Source organism: Polypterus senegalus, chromosome 13 (genome assembly GCF_016835505.1).
Source record: "Polypterus senegalus isolate Bchr_013 chromosome 13, ASM1683550v1, whole genome shotgun sequence".
In the NCBI taxonomy this organism is placed as follows: Eukaryota; Metazoa; Chordata; class Cladistia; order Polypteriformes; family Polypteridae; genus Polypterus; species Polypterus senegalus.
The window spans coordinates 156,325,140-156,343,389 of NC_053166.1; the positions used below are offsets into that span (position 1 = coordinate 156,325,140).

The window sequence follows — 18,250 nt, forward strand, 5'->3', positions numbered from 1 at the left end:
TCATGGAGTGTCTACATGTGCCCTTTTCACCTTTACAGAGGCAACCTGTGCTGACTGTACCCACTGTGAAAATGTAAGAAAATTGAGTCTTGGGTTCATCTTGTCGAGATAAACAGCTGAGAAACAGAGCTTCATGTTTTGAGGTAGGATGCAGTCAGTCAGTCATTTTCCAACAAGCTATATCCTCACACAGGGTCACGGGGGTCTTCTGGAGCCAATCCCAGCCAACACAAGGCAGGAACAAATCCCAGGCAGGGCACACACACACACCAAGCACACACGAGGGACAATTTTGGATCGCCAATGCACCTAACCTGCATTACCTTTGGACTGTGGGAGGAAACACACGCAGACACGGGGAGAACATGCAAACTCCACGCAGGGAGGACCTGAGTAAGTGACTCCTTACTACGAGGCAGCAGTGCTACCATTGCGCCACCATGCCACCCTAGGTAGGATCCAGTCAGCTGCCAACTCCTACAACACACACTGTGACTCTGGCGTTTCTCTTCAGCTCTGCCCCCTGGTGGTGGAGAGTTTTGCTTTCTGTCATAATGGTTGTCGGTTTATTGCAGGGGTAGCCAACTCTGACACTGGAGAGCTGCAGTGGAATGGCTGCACATTTTTGTTCCAAGCCAGTTGCTTAATTAGAAGCCAGTCCCCAAATAACAGACCTTATTTCATTTCCTTGCTTGTTAGTGTTTTAACTCTACCATGCCAGTTCATCCTTAACTCACAGATATGTTTTCCCTCTTTCTCCAATGGATGAGTAATTATCAGTTCTTCACTTCCTCTTCACTTTCCTTCCATTCACCAAATAGCGAATGATGAACACACAAGGGTGGAAATGGAGAACTGCTGGCTCCTTTGTCATTTGTATCTTATTGTTAGTAAGGAGCAGGTAAAACAATGAATATAGCTGTTTAAGACTAAAATAAGAAATTAAGGGTTCAAAATCTCAACAAGCGAGACCACTAAAATGATGGAACATAATGTGCCTTACTGCCTTCATTCCTAGATGGACATTTTTTCCTCCTGACTTGAAGTTTGTATGGCAGTGGTTGCGCTTTCTGGGACTTGATGGCCATGTATGCACACTAATTGCGTGACCCCAGGATTTAAAATGTAGCAGCAGTAGTTGTAGAACTACCAATCATCGATGTAGAGTACTGTAAAGTTCTTACTTGTGTGACTCTCGTTAAATGCATTCCTGGAATTTTCCTAATAATAATAATCAAAAATTGTTAACACTTATGTCAATTTATTTAAGCACCCGTATCAGCTTTCTAAATTCAGAGCGACTGAAAAAAAAAAAAAGTATTCACAGCCTTTGCAAGTTTTTACATTTTGTTTTTCTACGTCATTGAATCACCATGGCTTTAATTTGGCTGGGAATCAACATTAAACACTCTGTACTGTCAAAGTGAAAAAAAGATCTCTGCAAAATGGTCAAAATTAATTGCCAATATAAACTGCAAAATGTCCTAAGTATTCACCCTTTTTAATATGACACACCTAAATCTTCACTGGTGTAGCCCTGTTAGTTTTAGAAGTCACGTCAGTAGCTCAGTGGAGGTCACCAGTCTGGGGTGTCAGTTGACTGGATGTAGAATGTCCACCTTGTGGTGAGTCAGTATGGTGGCCTGAGCTACACAATGAAGACAAAAAAAGAACACTTCAAGCAAATCTCCAAGTCACCGAGTGCCAGTTAAATCAGCCATGAAGAAATGGAAAGAGTGTGGCACAGATGTAAATCTGCTAGATCAGGCGACCTGCAAAGACTGAAAACGGTGAGTGAGGGAGGCCACCAAGAGACCTCTGAAGGAGTCACAAGCTACAGTGGCTGACATTGGAGAGATTATGAGGCCACCCAGAGACCTCTGAAGGAGTCACAAGCCACAGTAACTGACACTGGAGAGACTATGAGGCCACCACGAGACCTCTGAAGGAGTCACAAGCTACAGCCTATATTGGAGGGAAACAACTATGGCTGGGAACTTCACAAGGCAACGGCTTTGTGGGAAGAGTGTCAAAATGAGACAAAAACGCCCAGGACAACTCGGCAGAAGTCACACGGTAGACACTGAAGTCAACTGGAAGAAGCTTCTGTGCTTTGAGGAGACCAAAATCGACCTTTCTGACCATCAGACTGGATGCCTTGTTATGCTGCACATTATCAAAAAAACCCACCATTTCCACCATGTGGAATGTTATGGAAATGTGCCTCTGTAGGCTTGTGAGGGTAAAGAGTGAAACGAACGCAGCAAAATATGGTGAAGTCCTGGAAACGAAAAGGGGTCTGTCAGAAACCTGAAACCTGGGGCAAGATTTGATTTCTAGCATGACAACAACCCCAAAAAAGCAACATAAGAATGGGTGAGAAACAACACTGTGAATGTCTAGGAATGGCCAAGTCGGAGTTCAGATCTCAATCCAGCTGAGACCTTGAATGAGACCTTGTGGCTGGCCTCTCACAAACTCCATGACAAGGCTGAGCAGTTTAGCAAAGAAGATTGGAGGGAAAAAGTGTCAGCGTGGAGACGGAGAGAGAGTGAGAGACCTTTGCACTCAGACTGGAGCCTGTCATGGCTGCCATCTTCTAAGTACGGCCACGAAGGGGTCAACACTTACGAAATGAACTGTTGTGGGTTTTACAATTGTAATTAATTTAGACGACTTTGTAGAGTTCTGCTTTCACTTTGACATTTAAGAGTCTTCTGTTGATAAAGTGTCAAAAATTCAAATTAAATCCACTGGTATTCAGTGTTGCATAACAATAAAATGTGAAGACGTCCAAGGGGAGGACACGTTTATAGGCCTGTGGGTTACAGCACTGGTGTTTCTGTGTTTTTATTGCGTGTAGTTTTATCTTTTATGTGAACTACAGTGTTGAGTGTTATTTATGTGCGTGCCTATTACTACATTGCCAAAGACTGATGGGAGTGCTGGGCTGAGTGATTCCTGGTCCAATATGTGAAGTGTGGGGTCTTACGCCACATTCCGGCTCATTTGTAACGTCCACGATGTAAACCAGGGGTCGCCAACTCCCACCTTGGAGGACCACCGTGGCTGCAGATCATTCTAACCCTCATCTTAATGAATGACCTGTTTTTGCCGCTAATTACTTTTTTTTTTTAATTCATTTTAATTGATTTGCTCTTGAAGACTCAGACCCCTCAACTGTTTTTTTCCTTAATTAGCAGCCAAACAATAATGAGAGGGTGGCACGGTGGTAGCGCTGCTGCCTTGCAGCAAGGAGACCGGTGTCTGCGTGGGTTTCCTCCCACAGTCCAAAATTGGTGATCCTAAATTGGCGTGTGCCCTACCCCGGGGTTTGTGCTGGCTGAGATTGGCTCTAGCAGACCCCTGTGACCCCGTGTTAGAATATAGCAGGTTGGACAACGACTGACAATAATGAGATGCAAAATAAAGCAAAACATGACCAGCAAACTGTGTCCATCATGCCACATCAGAGAATACAGAAAGGTGAAGGTCTCAGGAATACTGATATGCTCTTAGAAAAGAGAAAATCAAAAATTTCCCAAATGTCTGCTGTTGTGCCACGAGAGCAGCAACAAGCCACGGAATTAAAGAACGGGTTTAATTAACGAGAACCAGCGCATAATTAAACAGCTGGTTGGAATTAAATTAATTGGAGTTTGAGGCCCTGACTTGAGTTGGTCTTCTGCCGGCTCCCTCACTTCACTTTTCACTTCTGCTTGGGTGCCACTGAAGGAAAGAAATGAAGCAATTAAAGGGAACAAATCTTAAAAAACACGTCAATTAAAATTAATTCAGAAGAAGTAGCAGCAAAATCAGGTCACTAATTAAGAAAAGGGTTAGAATGAAAAACTGCAGCTACGGTGGTCCTCCAGGAGCAGAGTTGGCAACCCCCTGATGTAAACGAGTAATGAGGCTCCTGGTTCTGCCACTTACTTGTCGGGTCTACCAGACGACTGAAAGTGTGGTGATGTGACAACTCTGCTCTGATGTACCTTATTACGGTGATTTTACTTAAGATGTTCACTTAAATATGGAAATCTTTCACATTATTTATTTGTGGAGTTAAAAATATACACTGTAAAAATGATAGCATACAGTATATCCAATGGAACGAGAGCCGGAGCTGGAAGCCACATGATCACCTTGATGGACACTTTCACCCACTGATCTTGGAAGTGACCACATCTGTAGTGTCATTTCAGTTCATCAGATGACACGAATGATGCACACGGGGGGTCCCTGATACATACGCCAGGTTGGAAAAACAGGAATTTCAGCACTGCTTGGGGAAGCAAACATTCAGACTTTCATTTCTTCCACATACCAGTCGGGCAGGAATGAATATTCTGAATCTCTGTGAACGGAGTAGCTGACATCTTTGAAGGGTTCCCAGGAGAAGAGGTACACAACTCTATAAAGAGAAGAAAAGAAGGCAAACCATTAACACCAAATTCTCAACCTACAGAGCTACAGTATAATTTGAATTATATAGCCCGGGGGGGCCCTTCTCCATTCCTGCAGGTTTTTATTTAAGCCCTTTTCTTAATTAGTGGCCCATTTTTGCTCCTAATCCACATTTGCTTTAATGTTAATTGGCTTGCTGTTTAAAAAATCGGACCCCTTAACTGTTACTTTTTTTCCTTAATTAGCAGCCAAACAATAAGATAGAAAAATGAGCCAATCAATGACCAGCTAACCCGTGTCCACCGTTACAATAAAGAAAGGTGATCTGCTCATTTTGACGGTGCTCTTAGGAAGAAAAAAAAAATGAACATTCGGAAAGTGACAGAAAAGAGACCACCAGCAGCAAGCCACGGAATGAAATAACCGGTTTAATGAACAACAGTTTGAAGCCCAGACTTAGCTGGTCATCTGTTAGCTCTCTCCATATTTGTTTGACTGCCATTTAAGGAAAAAAAAAAAAAGAAGCAAATCAGGGGGCTGAGTCTTAACAACTGAGGCAATTAACGTCCTTAACGACAAACCAAAGTGTCACTCGGGCTGTAAAAGTGCCAACGGTGTCAGGGCCAAGCGTTACTCGGGCAATGGTATAGGCATGTCTTGCATAAGCGTCAGGCCAGAGTGTTACATGGGCCACAACGGTGGAGATGCATCTTCTGCTAGCATCGTAATGGGGTCTCATAAGAAATGCCGAAGTGAATCAGTCTTCCGGTCTGGGAAGGCAAAAGTGATTCTGGGAATCTGAACACGAGTGTGCAGTGTGCTGTTCATGTTATTATTTGTATCACTAGGGGCCAACCCAACTAGCCAACCCCTTTTCCCCGTCAAGAGCTGTTGTGAAAAGGGGGGCTGAACGCACCCCAAGGAGTACGCAGTCGCTCATCTGAAACCCCCATTTAAATGGTGACACAATGGGATACAAACAGTTTTTTTTTTTACCTCCTCTTTGCTCAGTCAGCTGCTGGCTTGCTGCTGCTGCAGTGCCGTTTGATCTGCATCTCGTGCGGAGCTTCGAACATTTAAAAGCCTGTACAGCAGCTGTCCTTTTGTCTCACTGCCTTGTCTCACTTGTCCCCCAGACATCCTCAAACACTAGGCAATCTCTTTTCACTGTTCCATTATTTCCCCGAGGAATATTTTCCGTTTGTTTGCGCTATTGCGATCTTTACTCTCATCTTTTTCGAATTTTCCTGCTTCCATTCCCTCTAACCTGCTCTGCATGTGTATCGCAGGACTTGCTTCCAAAGGTTGTAAGTATGACGTGACTTGTCCGTTTCGTGATACGTGAAAGTGTCTCTCTTCCAAAGATCATGTCTCGTCGCAAGATTTTTTTTATAATATATGTATCTTCTTATATAATATGCTACTATGGCTGTTCATTTGTCTGTCCAGGATTTTAAATCACCTGTCGCTCGCAAATCGTTTCACCTATCGACCAGAAATTTGGTACACAAATACTACGTGACATCTACCATCCACTTTTGGGGTGATGGTTTTTATTACTCTTTTTATTTTTATTTTATTGTAGAATCAGCTCAGGGCAACCATACACTACATGCATACGAGCGCCGTTTTCATTCCCTACCACCTTCGCCGTCACTTCCCCTACCTCTTCATATCTTAAGTCTTCAATCTTCTTCAAGAATGATTTAAGTGTCAGCTTAAGTGAAAAATTAAAGAAAACGTACTAAGTAATTGCAACACAAACACTGACTTAATCAGTTTTAACGTGAAAAGATGTTGACGGAAGAAGAGACCGCTAGGGTGGAGAAGAGAAGAGCTGCTGAGGAAGGAACAAGCACATCAACCTCTGAGCAAACGAATGCTAAACGTACAGAAAAAGACGATGAAGACTAGGAATACTCAAGTCAGTTCACTACATGTTATCATGTAGGGCGCCGTTACTGGTTATACTATATAAATAGGCGCAGCCAGGGTGTTGAGGGGGTCCGGTTTGGTGGACTCAGGATTGGGTCACTGCTTTTGCAGATGATGTCCTGTTTGGAGCGTGAGATCGACAGGCAGATTGGTGCGGCGTCCGCAGTGATGCGGGGTGTGCATCGGTCTGTCGTGGTGAAAAAGGAGCTGAGCCATAATGCAAGGCTCTCAATTTACCAGTCGATCTACGTTCCTGCCCTCATCTATGGTCATGAGCTATGGGTAGTGACCGAAAGAACAAGATCGCAAATACAAGCGGCTGAAATGAGTTTCCTCTGTAGGGTGTCTGGGCTTTCCCTTAAAGACAGGCTGAGAAGCTCAGTAATCCAGGAGGAGCTCAGAGTAGAGCAGCTGCTCCTCCGTATCGAGAGGAGTCAGATGAGGTGGCTCGGGCATCTGATCAGGATGCCTCCTGAACGCCTCCCTGGTGAGGTCTTCCGGGCACGTCCAACAGGGAGGAGGCCCCGGGGAAGACCCAGGACACGCTGGAGGGACTATGTCTCCCGGCTGGCCTGGGAACGCCTTGGGATTCTCCCAGAAGAGCTGGAAGAAGTGGCCAGGGAGAGGGAAGTCTGGGCCTCTCTGCTCAAGCTGCTGCCCCCACAACCCGACCTCGGATAAGCGGAAGAGGATGGATGGATGGATATATATATATATATATATATATATATATATATATATATATATATATATATATATATATATATATATATATATATAAAATTCAACGTCTGTGTGTCTGTCCGCTTTTCACGACAGGACTACTAAACAGATTTAGATTTTTTTTTATTTTTTTATTTTTTTAAACTATAATTTGCTTGAACATTCTGGTTGATTTTGCGACTTATCTCATTATGCTAAGTATCATAGTTCGCTTGCGGTACCGATTTATTTGCATGAATCTGAGAGAGGCTGTGAGCCGAGGGGATTGGGGTGGAGCCCTCCTCACTCACGTGCCAACCTTTGTTCGAGTCGCTCTCCCTCACGCCACGTGCTGGAGCGCACCTCACTTCTGCTTAGCTAGCGATACCTGTTTGTTCAGCAGACATTATCATCTACAGATTGTTAAGGAGTAACGTTTGACGTTTTTGAGAGCGAGGGATCAGAGCTACGTGTGTTTTAGAGCAGTGGTCTCAAACTCGGGTCCTGGAGGGCTGCAGGTTTTCATTCAAACCCTTTTCTTAATGAGTGCCCTGTTTTTGCTGCTAATTAACTTCTTCTGAATTCGTTTTATCGGACTTGCTCGTGAAGACTCAGACCCCTTCATCGTTTCTTTTTCCTTAATTAGCAGCCAAACAATAATGAGATGCAAAATGAGCCAAAACAAATGGTCTCCCATCATACAATATCTGAAGATAAAGAACGATGAAGGTCTCAGGGATGTCGATCTGCTCAGGTCTACAAAACATTTTAACAGAAAAGAGAAAATCAACAATATCGGAAATGTCTGCTATTGCACCACAAGAGCAGCAACAAGCCACAGAATTAAAGAATGAGTTTAATTAACGACAAGACTCGGCACCTCATTAAGCAGCTGGTTGGAGTGAAATTGGTTGGCGTTTGAGGCCCTGACTTAGTTGGTCTTCTGTCGGCTCACTCACTTCACATTTCATTTCTGTATGGGTGCCATTTAAGGAAAGAAATGAAGCAAATCAGAAGAATGATGGAGAAATTTTTAAAAAGCAATTAAATTTAAGTGAATTCCCAAGAAGTTAATTAGCAGTACAAACAGGGCACTCAATTAATAAAAGGGTTAGAATGAAAACCTGCAGCCACGGTGGTCCTCCAGGACTGGAGTTGGCGATGCCTGGTTTAGAGGGTAGCTGCTCTTCTCCCCACGCGGGGGATGCCCTCCCGTCAGAGCTGAAAGTGATCAGATACAGTGCCAGCATTTGACGTTGGAGCGTACCTACCTTGCTTTTGGCCAGAATTACATTTTTAAAATTTTTTTTACTGATTTTTAAAGTTTGTCCTATTTCACTATTACGTGGTTAGAGCCGCGGGGAACAGCTGGTATGGAATAAATTACAAAGTACTGGAGTAAAAATTTAGGGATCTATGCATTGCAACTTGATATTATTTCCAACAATCTTGGTTAGGGTTTCTTAAACGTTTTTTTCTTCTACCAACTTAATCTTGCCCTTCTCAGTGTGTACCAGACCCATGCCAATAGTTAGAGTGTTCCCCCTTGGAGAATCGTCGTTGTTCCGTGGAGCGGTTGTTGGGCCCCCCTTGGAGCGGAGTAATGGCAATTGCTTTAACAACCCGCAGTGACCCATCGCGACACACTTTCCAAACCATACATAACCCATTCCTACATAATGATATGGTGACTCGCGACCTAAAGATGGCAACCCATAAGAAACTTGAGGTGATGGAGGTGAACAGGATGGGTGACTGGGTTGAATGTCTTGTTCTTGACAAAACTATTCTCGTGTTCTAAAGCCTGAAGACCGTGAACTGAGTAGCGTAGCTGAAATCATGGTGGTCTTACCTTGGGTCATCCAGGATCGCAACCTTTTTAATGAAGGACAGGAATTCAGCGCAGAAATTCATGCAGACTGTTGGCCTCCAGCAGTTTTGTTCGGCCTGTTAAAAGTTAAACAAAAAGCCAGCAGTTGATCAACTGTTAATTCTGCTATAGCAGCCAGTTTAGAAACACCCAGCACCACCACCAAAGCCACCACCAACTCAATACTCTTGTTGCTGATGACCCTACCCAGCTCTCCCAGACCAGTAGCTTTTTTATTTTGGATTTCTGGTCCTCTTAACTCTTCCACAAGCCCATCTAACAGATTCAAGAACACCCACCTTTATCATCTGAGAGATCTTGCCAATCTCGTAGGTCTGGACGGAGACTACATACCCAGCGTTATTTCTAAATCCAGCCACAATTCGTGGGACTCCAGGCAGAAAGGACTGTGCCCACCACTTCAGGAGTTTGAACCTGTGGGCAGATGCACAAACGTTATTTGTTTCGATGCTCTCACAGCCTCACTCAGCACCAACACCAAACATGGGCAGATCTGTTCAACTGTGACAGTGGACACCTTGATCTCGATTTCTCTACTGCTTTATAGGGAGGCACGCCGAGATGGTCCCATCCATTTTCTGAATCCCCATATTCCAATTCACAGTCCTGGGCTTTTACCAGATGAAAGCAGGAACCCAACATTGAGAGGGAACTAGGGTTGTTAAAACCACCAACATATCAATAAGTACCGATTCTAACAATTTGTTTAGCTTTATATACTGTACAGTGGAACCTCGGGGTCACGAACATCTCAGAACACGTACAAATCGGGTTACGACCAACAAGTTTGCCAAACTTTTGCATCGGTTCACGACCACACACTCGGGTGACGAACAAGCCAGTTTCCCTTCCGGTTCTTATGCGCCAATGATTTCCGCAAGTCTCTCTCTGTACATTGATCTCGATCAGACATGCGTGCATTCGCTGTGAACTCTTTGTGATCTATTTTGTGTGCTTTTGCATTAATTTTGCAATTAACCATGGCCTCTACGCAAGTAAAGAGTGGTAGTGTTGGTGAGAAGGTTTGAAGAAAATTGAAGTCGAATTAGAAAGAAATTACTGAAAAGTATGAGCGTGGCGTTCGTGTTACTGAACTTCCCGCCCAGTAAAGAAGTCAAAATCTACGATTTCGACTATTCTAAAGCAGAAAGGGGCCATTAAAGCAGCTGATGTTGCAAAAGGAGTTACAGTGTTAACCAATCAGAGGCCTCAAGCGCTGGTAGAGGTTTAAAAACTATTGCTAGTGTGGCTGAACGAGAAGCAACTTGAAGGGGATATCGTAACCGAGGCGATGTTATGTGAGAAAGCCAGGAAGATTCACGGCGATTTGCTGCAACACTATCCTTCTATGAGTGGCTAGTTCTTCATCCTCACTTCCTTCATGCCAGAACTCGACTCATGCAAGGTTAGTCTTCTTGGTTGTTTATGGTTAGTTTTTGTATAAATTAAGGATTTTTCAAATTTTCATTTTTTTTCCCCTGTGCTTAAAAGTGTTTACAGCGAGCGGTTCGTAAGGCTGTAGCGTGAACTCTTGCAGTGTTAGTTTTCTCTGTTCTAGGTTTTCTCAGTGTTATTCAATGTTTTTATGTTTACTATTACGCTGTACATTCTATGGTATAATTAACTATTTTTGTGCGTAAAAATCTTTAAAAAAAATATATTTGCATACAGTTCATACGGTCTGGAATGGATTAATTGTATTTACATACAGTCCTATGGGGGAAATGAGTTCGGGTCACGACCAAATCCGGTTGCGACCAGAGTTTTGGAACGAATTACAGTTGTGACCCGAGGTTCCACTGCATGTCTTTTGGACAACAAGGGAATACTGAAGTTTCCGCACACACACCTTCATACTCGAAACATCTCACTGGAGCTGCAGTTGTTGATATGGAGGGAGAACACGAGAGGAGAGAGACAACAGAACCACGAGGGCAGCTCAGATACCCCAACCAGTTTTACCATCTGACGTCTGTTTCTCAGAGACACACTGCGCGGTCCAAGTTCATATCCAGGAGTCTCCTATGGAGATGCCATCACAAGATAAGTTGGATCTGCGATCACAGGTCATTATAACCGTATTGTCCAAACTCGTGGTCCGATAAACAAAACAGATCAAGACTTAGTCAGGGTCTCAGTTGCCAAGCCAACCCTATCCCTAATCTTAGCTTCCCTAAGTATAAAGGGCATTTATCCTGTCATGTCAATGTCCACCGTTGCTTGTTTATTTGGGCTATCCACGCTGTTGAGAGCTTTCAGTTTGGGATTATTCATCCTGAGATATTGATTTGCAATGTTCTCTTCCCATTTGTGCTTAAAAGTCGCTACAGAATGGCACGGTGTAAACACAAGGGCTGCAGGAAAATGCCCAGTCTGCTTCCTAAAACTGACGTGCTGTAACACTGTCATCCATGCAGACACCAAGGCACTCAACACATCATACTTAATGAACACTTTTCATGCTGACCGAAGGGAACACCAGATCGTCAAGTCTCAATTCACTGACCTGAGGAAGCTACTCTGCTGCTTGGGAGTGCAGATCTCCAGTGACGTCTTCAGTTCAACATAACAACCAGGCGCCGTCTTGAGTGGAGAGCCGTTATCTTTACAATCCACTTCTCCAGAAAACAGCAGATGATGGTCTGTTAGCCGGGTCTGGACCACAGTACAGTAGGCTTCATTTGTGTTTACTGTGCCTCCGGAATCGGGTCGGCCACCAGGCTCGTCTAGAAGACATAAGGGTTATGAGAAGAATGAAAGATGGCAGGGCCTTTTCTGCTCGCCATAACCTTCCCAACAGGACTAGCTCTGTGGCTAGGGTTGTGCGCTGGTACCTGTTAGTTGCTGGTTCAAATCCAGTTACTGCCAGAAGGGATCCTATTCCGTTGGGCCCTTGAGCAAGGCTCCTAATGTGAAAATTGCTCCAGGGGCGTCGTACAATGGCTGACTCTGCACTGTGACCACTAAAGGTCATGTGAAAAGACAATTTCCCCCTTGGGGATTAACAAAGTACAGGTAGTCCCCGGGTTACGTACGAGATAGGGACTGTAGGTTTGTACTTAAGTTGAATTTGTATGTAAGTCTGAACAGGTCCATTATTTTAATAAATGCTATTGTTGATCGACTGTAACCAAGTGCTCTGCCAATGAATGACCTTTTTATTATTTCTACTTTGTTTTCAATGGTGATGGTTTTTCTCTTCTTTCCTGTATCACCAGCACTTGCATCAGATTTGTGTTTCAGGGACATTTTTGAAGGGTGAAGACAAAAGGTTAAGGTGAGCTCTTCTGCACAGCACTGTCCACGCGATCACAGCAGGAAGGCACCCCTCCCCGGCACGTCTGGTGTACTGACGAGAGACGACTTCCTGCTATGTGCGTAACAGTATAAGCAGGCTTGCTATTGAGAATGAATGGGGGCGGCATGGGGGTTCACCACCCGCCCACCACACAGTCACCTCCACTTGCATACAGTATGCTGCCTGCAGCGCCCGCCCACCGAGAACGAACAGGGTACGGCCAAAGGCGGGTAGGGAATTGCCCACCACCGCCCCCATTCGACAGGCAGCCACCCGAGGCACACTACAATGCTGCCCGCTGCCACCCCATTCACCCTCAATGGCCTCCCTTCAGCCACAACCCAGTCACCGCTTGCAGCATCACCAGCCACCCACCGAGAACGAACGGGGCAGCCGTGTGTGGTGGGCGGGCAGTGAAACCAAACCCTCATGTTATCCACAATCTCGGATGAAGAAGCAACATTAATTGTCAACCTTTTTAACTCATCATGTCATAACGGCAAGGTCACATGACACGCTCGCTAACAAAAGGGAGCCGCATCCTAACGACAAGTTCACAACATGGCAGCACTCAAAACCAAAGCAAAAATGGCACAAAATAACATAACAAAACTTGCAATACTTGAAGAAACAAAAGCCATAAGCCCTGTTTGGACGGACCGTAGATACTTATGTATAAGTCGGGTCTTGAAACCCAAACAACTGATCATAAAATCAGACCCCGACTTATATGGCCGTTCAAAAACACATTTTGTTTTTTTTTTTTTTACATCTTCTTGCCTCCTCCAATCTCTCACCAGTTTCTCAGACACATTGAATTCTGTAGCAGCAGCGCAGTTCCCAATTTCTTTCGCCACTTCAACGAATTTAAAACCAGCTTCATATTTTCTTCTGATCGTAGATAAGGGACATACGATAAAGGTGTATGAGGGTGTGAGATACGAAAAACACAAATCAGTGCAAACGTCACTTCGGAATAGTCTGGGCATTACCGTGTGGTCATGTAGGCACAATACACAGAAAATAAAAGGCTGTGTGCTCTGTGGTGACTCTGTCAGGTGGACGTTAGCATATCAGAATCTCTTGGACCAATAGTGTGAGTTTTCCACATTCGACTTATATGACCGACATTATAAAATACTGGAAATTATACAGTGAAGTCAAGTCCCGACTGATCCGCGGGAGAACTTAAAACGCCAGTACAGTAAAAGTAAAAAGTATGTGAACTCTTTGGAATGATCTAGTTTACTGCATGAATTGGTCATAAAAAGTGATCTGCTCTTCATCGAAGTCACAGGTCCTGATATACACAATGAGCTTCAGCCAATGACACACAAAACATTCTGCTCTTTCAGGTCTTTATTTTACAAACGCATTCAACGTTCACAGTGGTAGTGGAAAAAGTAAGTGAACCTTGGGATTTAATAACAGGTTGGCCCTCCTTTGGCAGCAATGACCTCAACCAGGCGCTTCCTGTAACTGCAGATCAGACCTGCACATCGTGCGGGGGTGAATTTGAACCCATTCTTCCCTGCAGAACTGCCTTAACTCTTCCGTGTTCTTAAGTTGTCTTCTGTGTACGGCTCAATAGGATTGAGATCTGGGCTCTGACTGGGCCCCTCCAAAAGGCCGAGTTTGTTCTCCTGAAGCCATTGTGCTGTGGATTTGCTGTGATGTTTGGGCTCATTGTCCTGTTGCATCACCCAGCCTCTTCTGAGCTTAAGTTGACAGACAGACACCCTCACATCATCCTGGAGAATTTGCGGATAAACTTGTGAAATTGTTTTTTTCCCTCAATGATGACAAGCAGTCCAGGCCCTGATGCAGCAAAGCAGGCCCACATCTTGATGTTCCCTCCACCATACTTTACTGTAGGGATGATGTTTCGAAGTTGATATGTGGTTCCCTTTTTACGCCGAATGAAGTTCTGCTTGTTCCTCCCCAATAGTTCAATTTTGGTTTCATCACTCCACAAGACATTTTCCCAGTACCGTTGTGGAGTGTCCAAGTGCTCTTTCACAAACTTCATGCGTTCAGTAATGTTCTTTTTTGATAGCAGTGGCTTCCTTCTTGGTGTCCTGCCATGGGCTCCTTTCTTGTTCAATGTTCTGCGTATAGTTGACTCCTGAACAAAGATGTAAGCCAGTTCTGATGACTTCTTCAAGTCCTTTGCTGTCATTCCGGGGTTCGTCTTTACCTCATTGCTGACTTTGCGTTGTGCTGTTGGGGTCATCTTGGCAGGGCAGAGTAGCCACAATACCAACTTGTCTCCATTTATAGACAACTTGCCTAACAGTAGACTGATGAATATCTCAGATCTTTGAGATGACTTTGTAACCGTTTCCAGCCTTCTGTAGATGAACAATTCTCCATCGTAGCTCTTCAGACAGCTCTTTTGTGCGAGACGTGATTCCCTTCTGGACATGCTTTTTGTCAAAAGCTCCAACTTAAACTTTAGCGTGTTTTTTATTAACCAAAGTCATTCAGGGCCAAACCTCTGAACTCGTTTCATTAAATGGACTCCACGTGTGCTAAATTTGGACTGCAATGAGCTTTTTAAAAAGTCATTAGCTTTGGGTTCACTTACTTTTTCCAATCTTCAGTTTCACAGTTTGCATGATTTATTCATTATGGTCAAAAATCCTCTGAAAATCTGTGTGTCTTTAGTTATAGGAGACTGTGTGTGTTCATTATTATGACTGACATGAAAATACGACCGTGTTTTATATGGGAATTAAACATAAATATAGAGAATTCCTAGGGGGTCACATACTTTTTACTTTGACTGTATATACGGTAGTTTTTTTTTTACCAGGAGGTGGGGTAAAGTGTTGTTACTCCTGTGCTAATTGACATGTCGGTAAAATTCTGTCTTTTGTGCGATTTGGATGGGACTGAAACTACGGGGGTCTTCCAGGAGGAATTCCTTCATCCCACCTCCTGGTGTAAAATCAGCCCCACCCACTTAGGGCTAGAAGTAGAATATTTGACCTTAAAACCCATAAAAATGTGACAGATGGGCCCAAAATAAAACGATTATCAGAATAAGCTCAACAGCGCATGAAAAGCCAGCCGTGGATGGCAGTGCCAGCGGGGTGCTAATTCTTTCCTCACCTGCACACATGTACTGTTCAAACTTGTAGCCCCAGTACATCATTTCCTCGTGTCTTGCACTGCGGTCTTCCCGTTCTCTCCTGGCCAACTCGGTCTCCACTTCACTGATGTAAAGTGTGCCTTGAAATAGCGTCACAGCCAGAAGCCAACCTTCACGCGTCTCATACGGCGTTGTGAGAATCTTTGTGAGATGGCCTCTCCACGTGACAAAGTCGAACTTAAGATGGCTGTCAGGAAATGCAGAATAATTGAAAATGAATTTAAAAAAAAAATCCGTCAATCAGAATATCAAAAAATATCCGACCTTCTATATCCCAACAAAGTCTCCATCTATGCTTTCCCAGAATACTTGGAAAAATAGGAAAAAGTTAAATTGTTGCGTGTCGGTTAACAAAATCAAAGTAAGACATGGCGAGTCTAGCCTCTAAACCCAAACTATGATACACTGCTTATCCTCATTCCTAACTAAGTCTCACTGAACGATTTGTGAAATGATGACCTACCGTGATGACGCCGATGCTCCCTCAACCTTGGGGGCCATTTCCACTTTGCCTCGGTTCTCTAGAATCCATTGGAGCATATGATCGAGTTTTTCTTTAATGCTTTCATCCCTCTTTATGTAGCGGTCGCGATATCCATCCCGTAAATTGAAATTAGGAGAGCTCTCAGCTTCTACGTAATACCTCAACTGTCGATCGTCATTGTAAAATCTGCGCTGCGAGTCCAGCGAAAAAAATCCAATCTCGATGGGTTGCTTGTAGAGAGGAAAATCCTTTTCGTAGAGGTACCTTTGGACACTCAGTACCTGGGGCTGAGACGCAGTCCTGGGAGCAGATGAGGCGTCGTCCGCTCGGTGGCGCTTCTTGTTGGAAAATTCCTTCCTGTCACTCCTCTTCTGATCCATTCTCATCAGTCATTTCTATAAGAAGCTGAAGGAAGAGGAAGACATTAGAAGGGAAAGTGTAACGTTAAGGTGGATAAGGCTCCTGCTCTGGCTAGTCGAGCGAAAGTGACTTTAGGAAATTAATCTGTCGTTGTACAAATATATTTTTCTCCCTCAGAAACAAAATGTTTCTACCCAGTGAAAGAAAGAAGTCAATGACATACCCACAGGATGTTCAGTTCGCTTGAAAGCTTACAGTCTGAAAAACAAACCAAATTAACTGGAAATTGAAACAAAGGAACGAGACGTCCCATGATTCAGAACAAAGGACATGGACTAGCAGTGTGAAAACACTGCACTATAAGGAAAACTCAAAGAAAACTTCAAGATCTTCTGATAAGTTAACAGTCCAACAAAGTCTTTGATCATACCTCGTCGCCCTCTCTCGCTAAACGAATCTTAGACTGGAGATGCTGTTAATATTTGACACTAAAGATGTCTCACAGAAGGGTTTCAGAATTGTGCTTCTTTCCTGGTGTGTATATAAATGCAGGTTAACTCCACTTGTCTGGATTACACCTTGCCTGAAGAAGGGGACCCGAGCTGCCACAAAAGCTTGCATTATTGTAATCTCCTCAATCGGCCAATGAAAGGCCTCATTTGGCTTCACTTCTCGTTGCAATTCATAAATCCAACAGAGAACATCACTCTGCTATTACAGTCTGTGACAAACTGAGCGACGCGACAAATCACAGGAATACCTGTCATGGCCACCGACCGACATGGTTAACCTGAAGTCACCTGTCATTTTCTGTACATCCACTGATTTTCAGAACTTGCCAAGTTCAGAAAAGTGCAGGAGGGGCCTACAGCAGCAGCATCTAGTACAAGGCAGGAACTGATCCTATTCACCTGCAGGGTCACTTTAAGCAGATGTCACTTGAAATGACTTCTAGTTGTAAGGTATGTCAGACTTGCCGATCACATATTAGGCTTGTAAATTTATTTCAATAATTTAAACAAAATGTATGCTGTTTATGGAGCCACCTTGGTAAGATTTGAAGTAAATTGTCACCATCACTGTAAACTGGTTTACTGGTGGTGATGTCTCACATACGGGTTTTAGAAATGGGTTTCTTTTCCGGTGTGTATATATAAACAGGTTTAGAGTGAGAGCTACAAGGATGTTAAGTTAGTTTAATAAAAATGTATTTTTTTTTCTTTTTAGTGAACCTTTACATGCATATAAAGTCGGCTAGCACAGCCCAGTTCCTACGTGTTTTCTAAAATCTTGTATTTTTATGATACAGCCTTGTACACATTGCTATAAATAATAACAGCAAACAAACCCTCTAACATTATATATGTAATTTGTTTGTTTAATGTCCAGTCCTGGCTCCTCTCTCGTGTCTCCGGATTTCTACGTACAGCACTAACAGTGATGATTCCACTCAAAGGCCTTCGTCTGGGGCATTAAAAATGCTTGATTTGCCTCTGGGTCTTCATAACGTTTGATACAATAAAACAAACATACGGCATATAAATTATTATCCTGTCCTACAAGCAGCTTACTCATCGTTCCCAAAAGCAAACAAACAAAAAAATCCAGAAAACATACTTGACTTCAAAATGGGCGTGCCCCACAGATTCAACACACTTGGCTTACATACGCACATAACGTTTTATTGTCTCATTCGAACGAGCAGCGCACATTTCTGGATATTTACCACACGGCAAGAACTACACCAAAAAAGCGTAAGTTACAACTAACCGAATCTTAAAGAAGAGTCTAGCTGCAGAGATCCGGAAATCTGGGCTTGAGAAGTACAATACAATCTTCACGACATCGTACTTACGCTGTTTTTCTTTGCCCTTCCTGGAGTATGGCAAATCACTAGGGTCAAAAAGGCCGCCTGCGGGCTGCATACGAACAGGCAGCATGGCGGGACAATGATGTCATCACTACGCGCCACACGACCCCACGCTTCTTTTTTTAGGTACAGTACGACCCGGCAGATGG

General features: G+C 43.8%; 1 protein-coding gene across 3 annotated transcripts; it reads right to left on the minus strand.

Moving 5' to 3' along the window:
- Window positions 1-4,032: 4,032 nt before the first annotated feature.
- dxo (decapping exoribonuclease) lies at window positions 4,033-18,176 on the minus strand. 3 transcript variants are annotated; one of them, XM_039776249.1, is made up of 7 exons: window positions 18,087-18,176; window positions 15,851-16,276; window positions 15,348-15,574; window positions 11,442-11,661; window positions 9,214-9,349; window positions 8,897-8,991; window positions 4,033-4,414 (listed from the first exon to the last, which is right to left on the minus strand). In XM_039776249.1, the coding sequence occupies exons 2-7, from the start codon at window positions 16,255-16,257 to the stop codon at window positions 4,303-4,305; spliced, it is 1,197 nt and encodes a 398-aa protein (XP_039632183.1). In that variant the 5' UTR covers window positions 16,258-16,276; window positions 18,087-18,176; the 3' UTR covers window positions 4,033-4,302. The 3 variants fall into 3 exon arrangements, with proteins under 3 accessions (XP_039632183.1, XP_039632182.1, XP_039632184.1); XM_039776248.1 differs by having other exon boundaries at window positions 18,002-18,100; XM_039776250.1 differs by lacking the exon at window positions 18,087-18,176 and adding an exon at window positions 16,455-16,477.
- Between the last annotated feature and the right edge of the window lie 74 nt (window positions 18,177-18,250).

What these genes read in the sequence shown, in the direction of transcription:
- dxo (XM_039776249.1), bottom strand. Translation starts at nt 16,257, where the DNA reads ATGAGAATGGATCAGAAGAGGAGTGACAGGAAGGAATTTTCCAACAAG. An exon ending in TGAACAGTACATGTGTGCAG is followed by an intron (nt 11,662 to 15,347) that starts GTGAGGAAAGAA and finishes TATGTCTTCTAG; the next exon opens with ACGAGCCTGGTGGCCGACCC. An exon ending in GCGATCCTGGATGACCCAAG is followed by an intron (nt 4,415 to 8,896) that starts GTAAGACCACCA and finishes TTCTCTTTATAG; the next exon opens with AGTTGTGTACCTCTTCTCCT.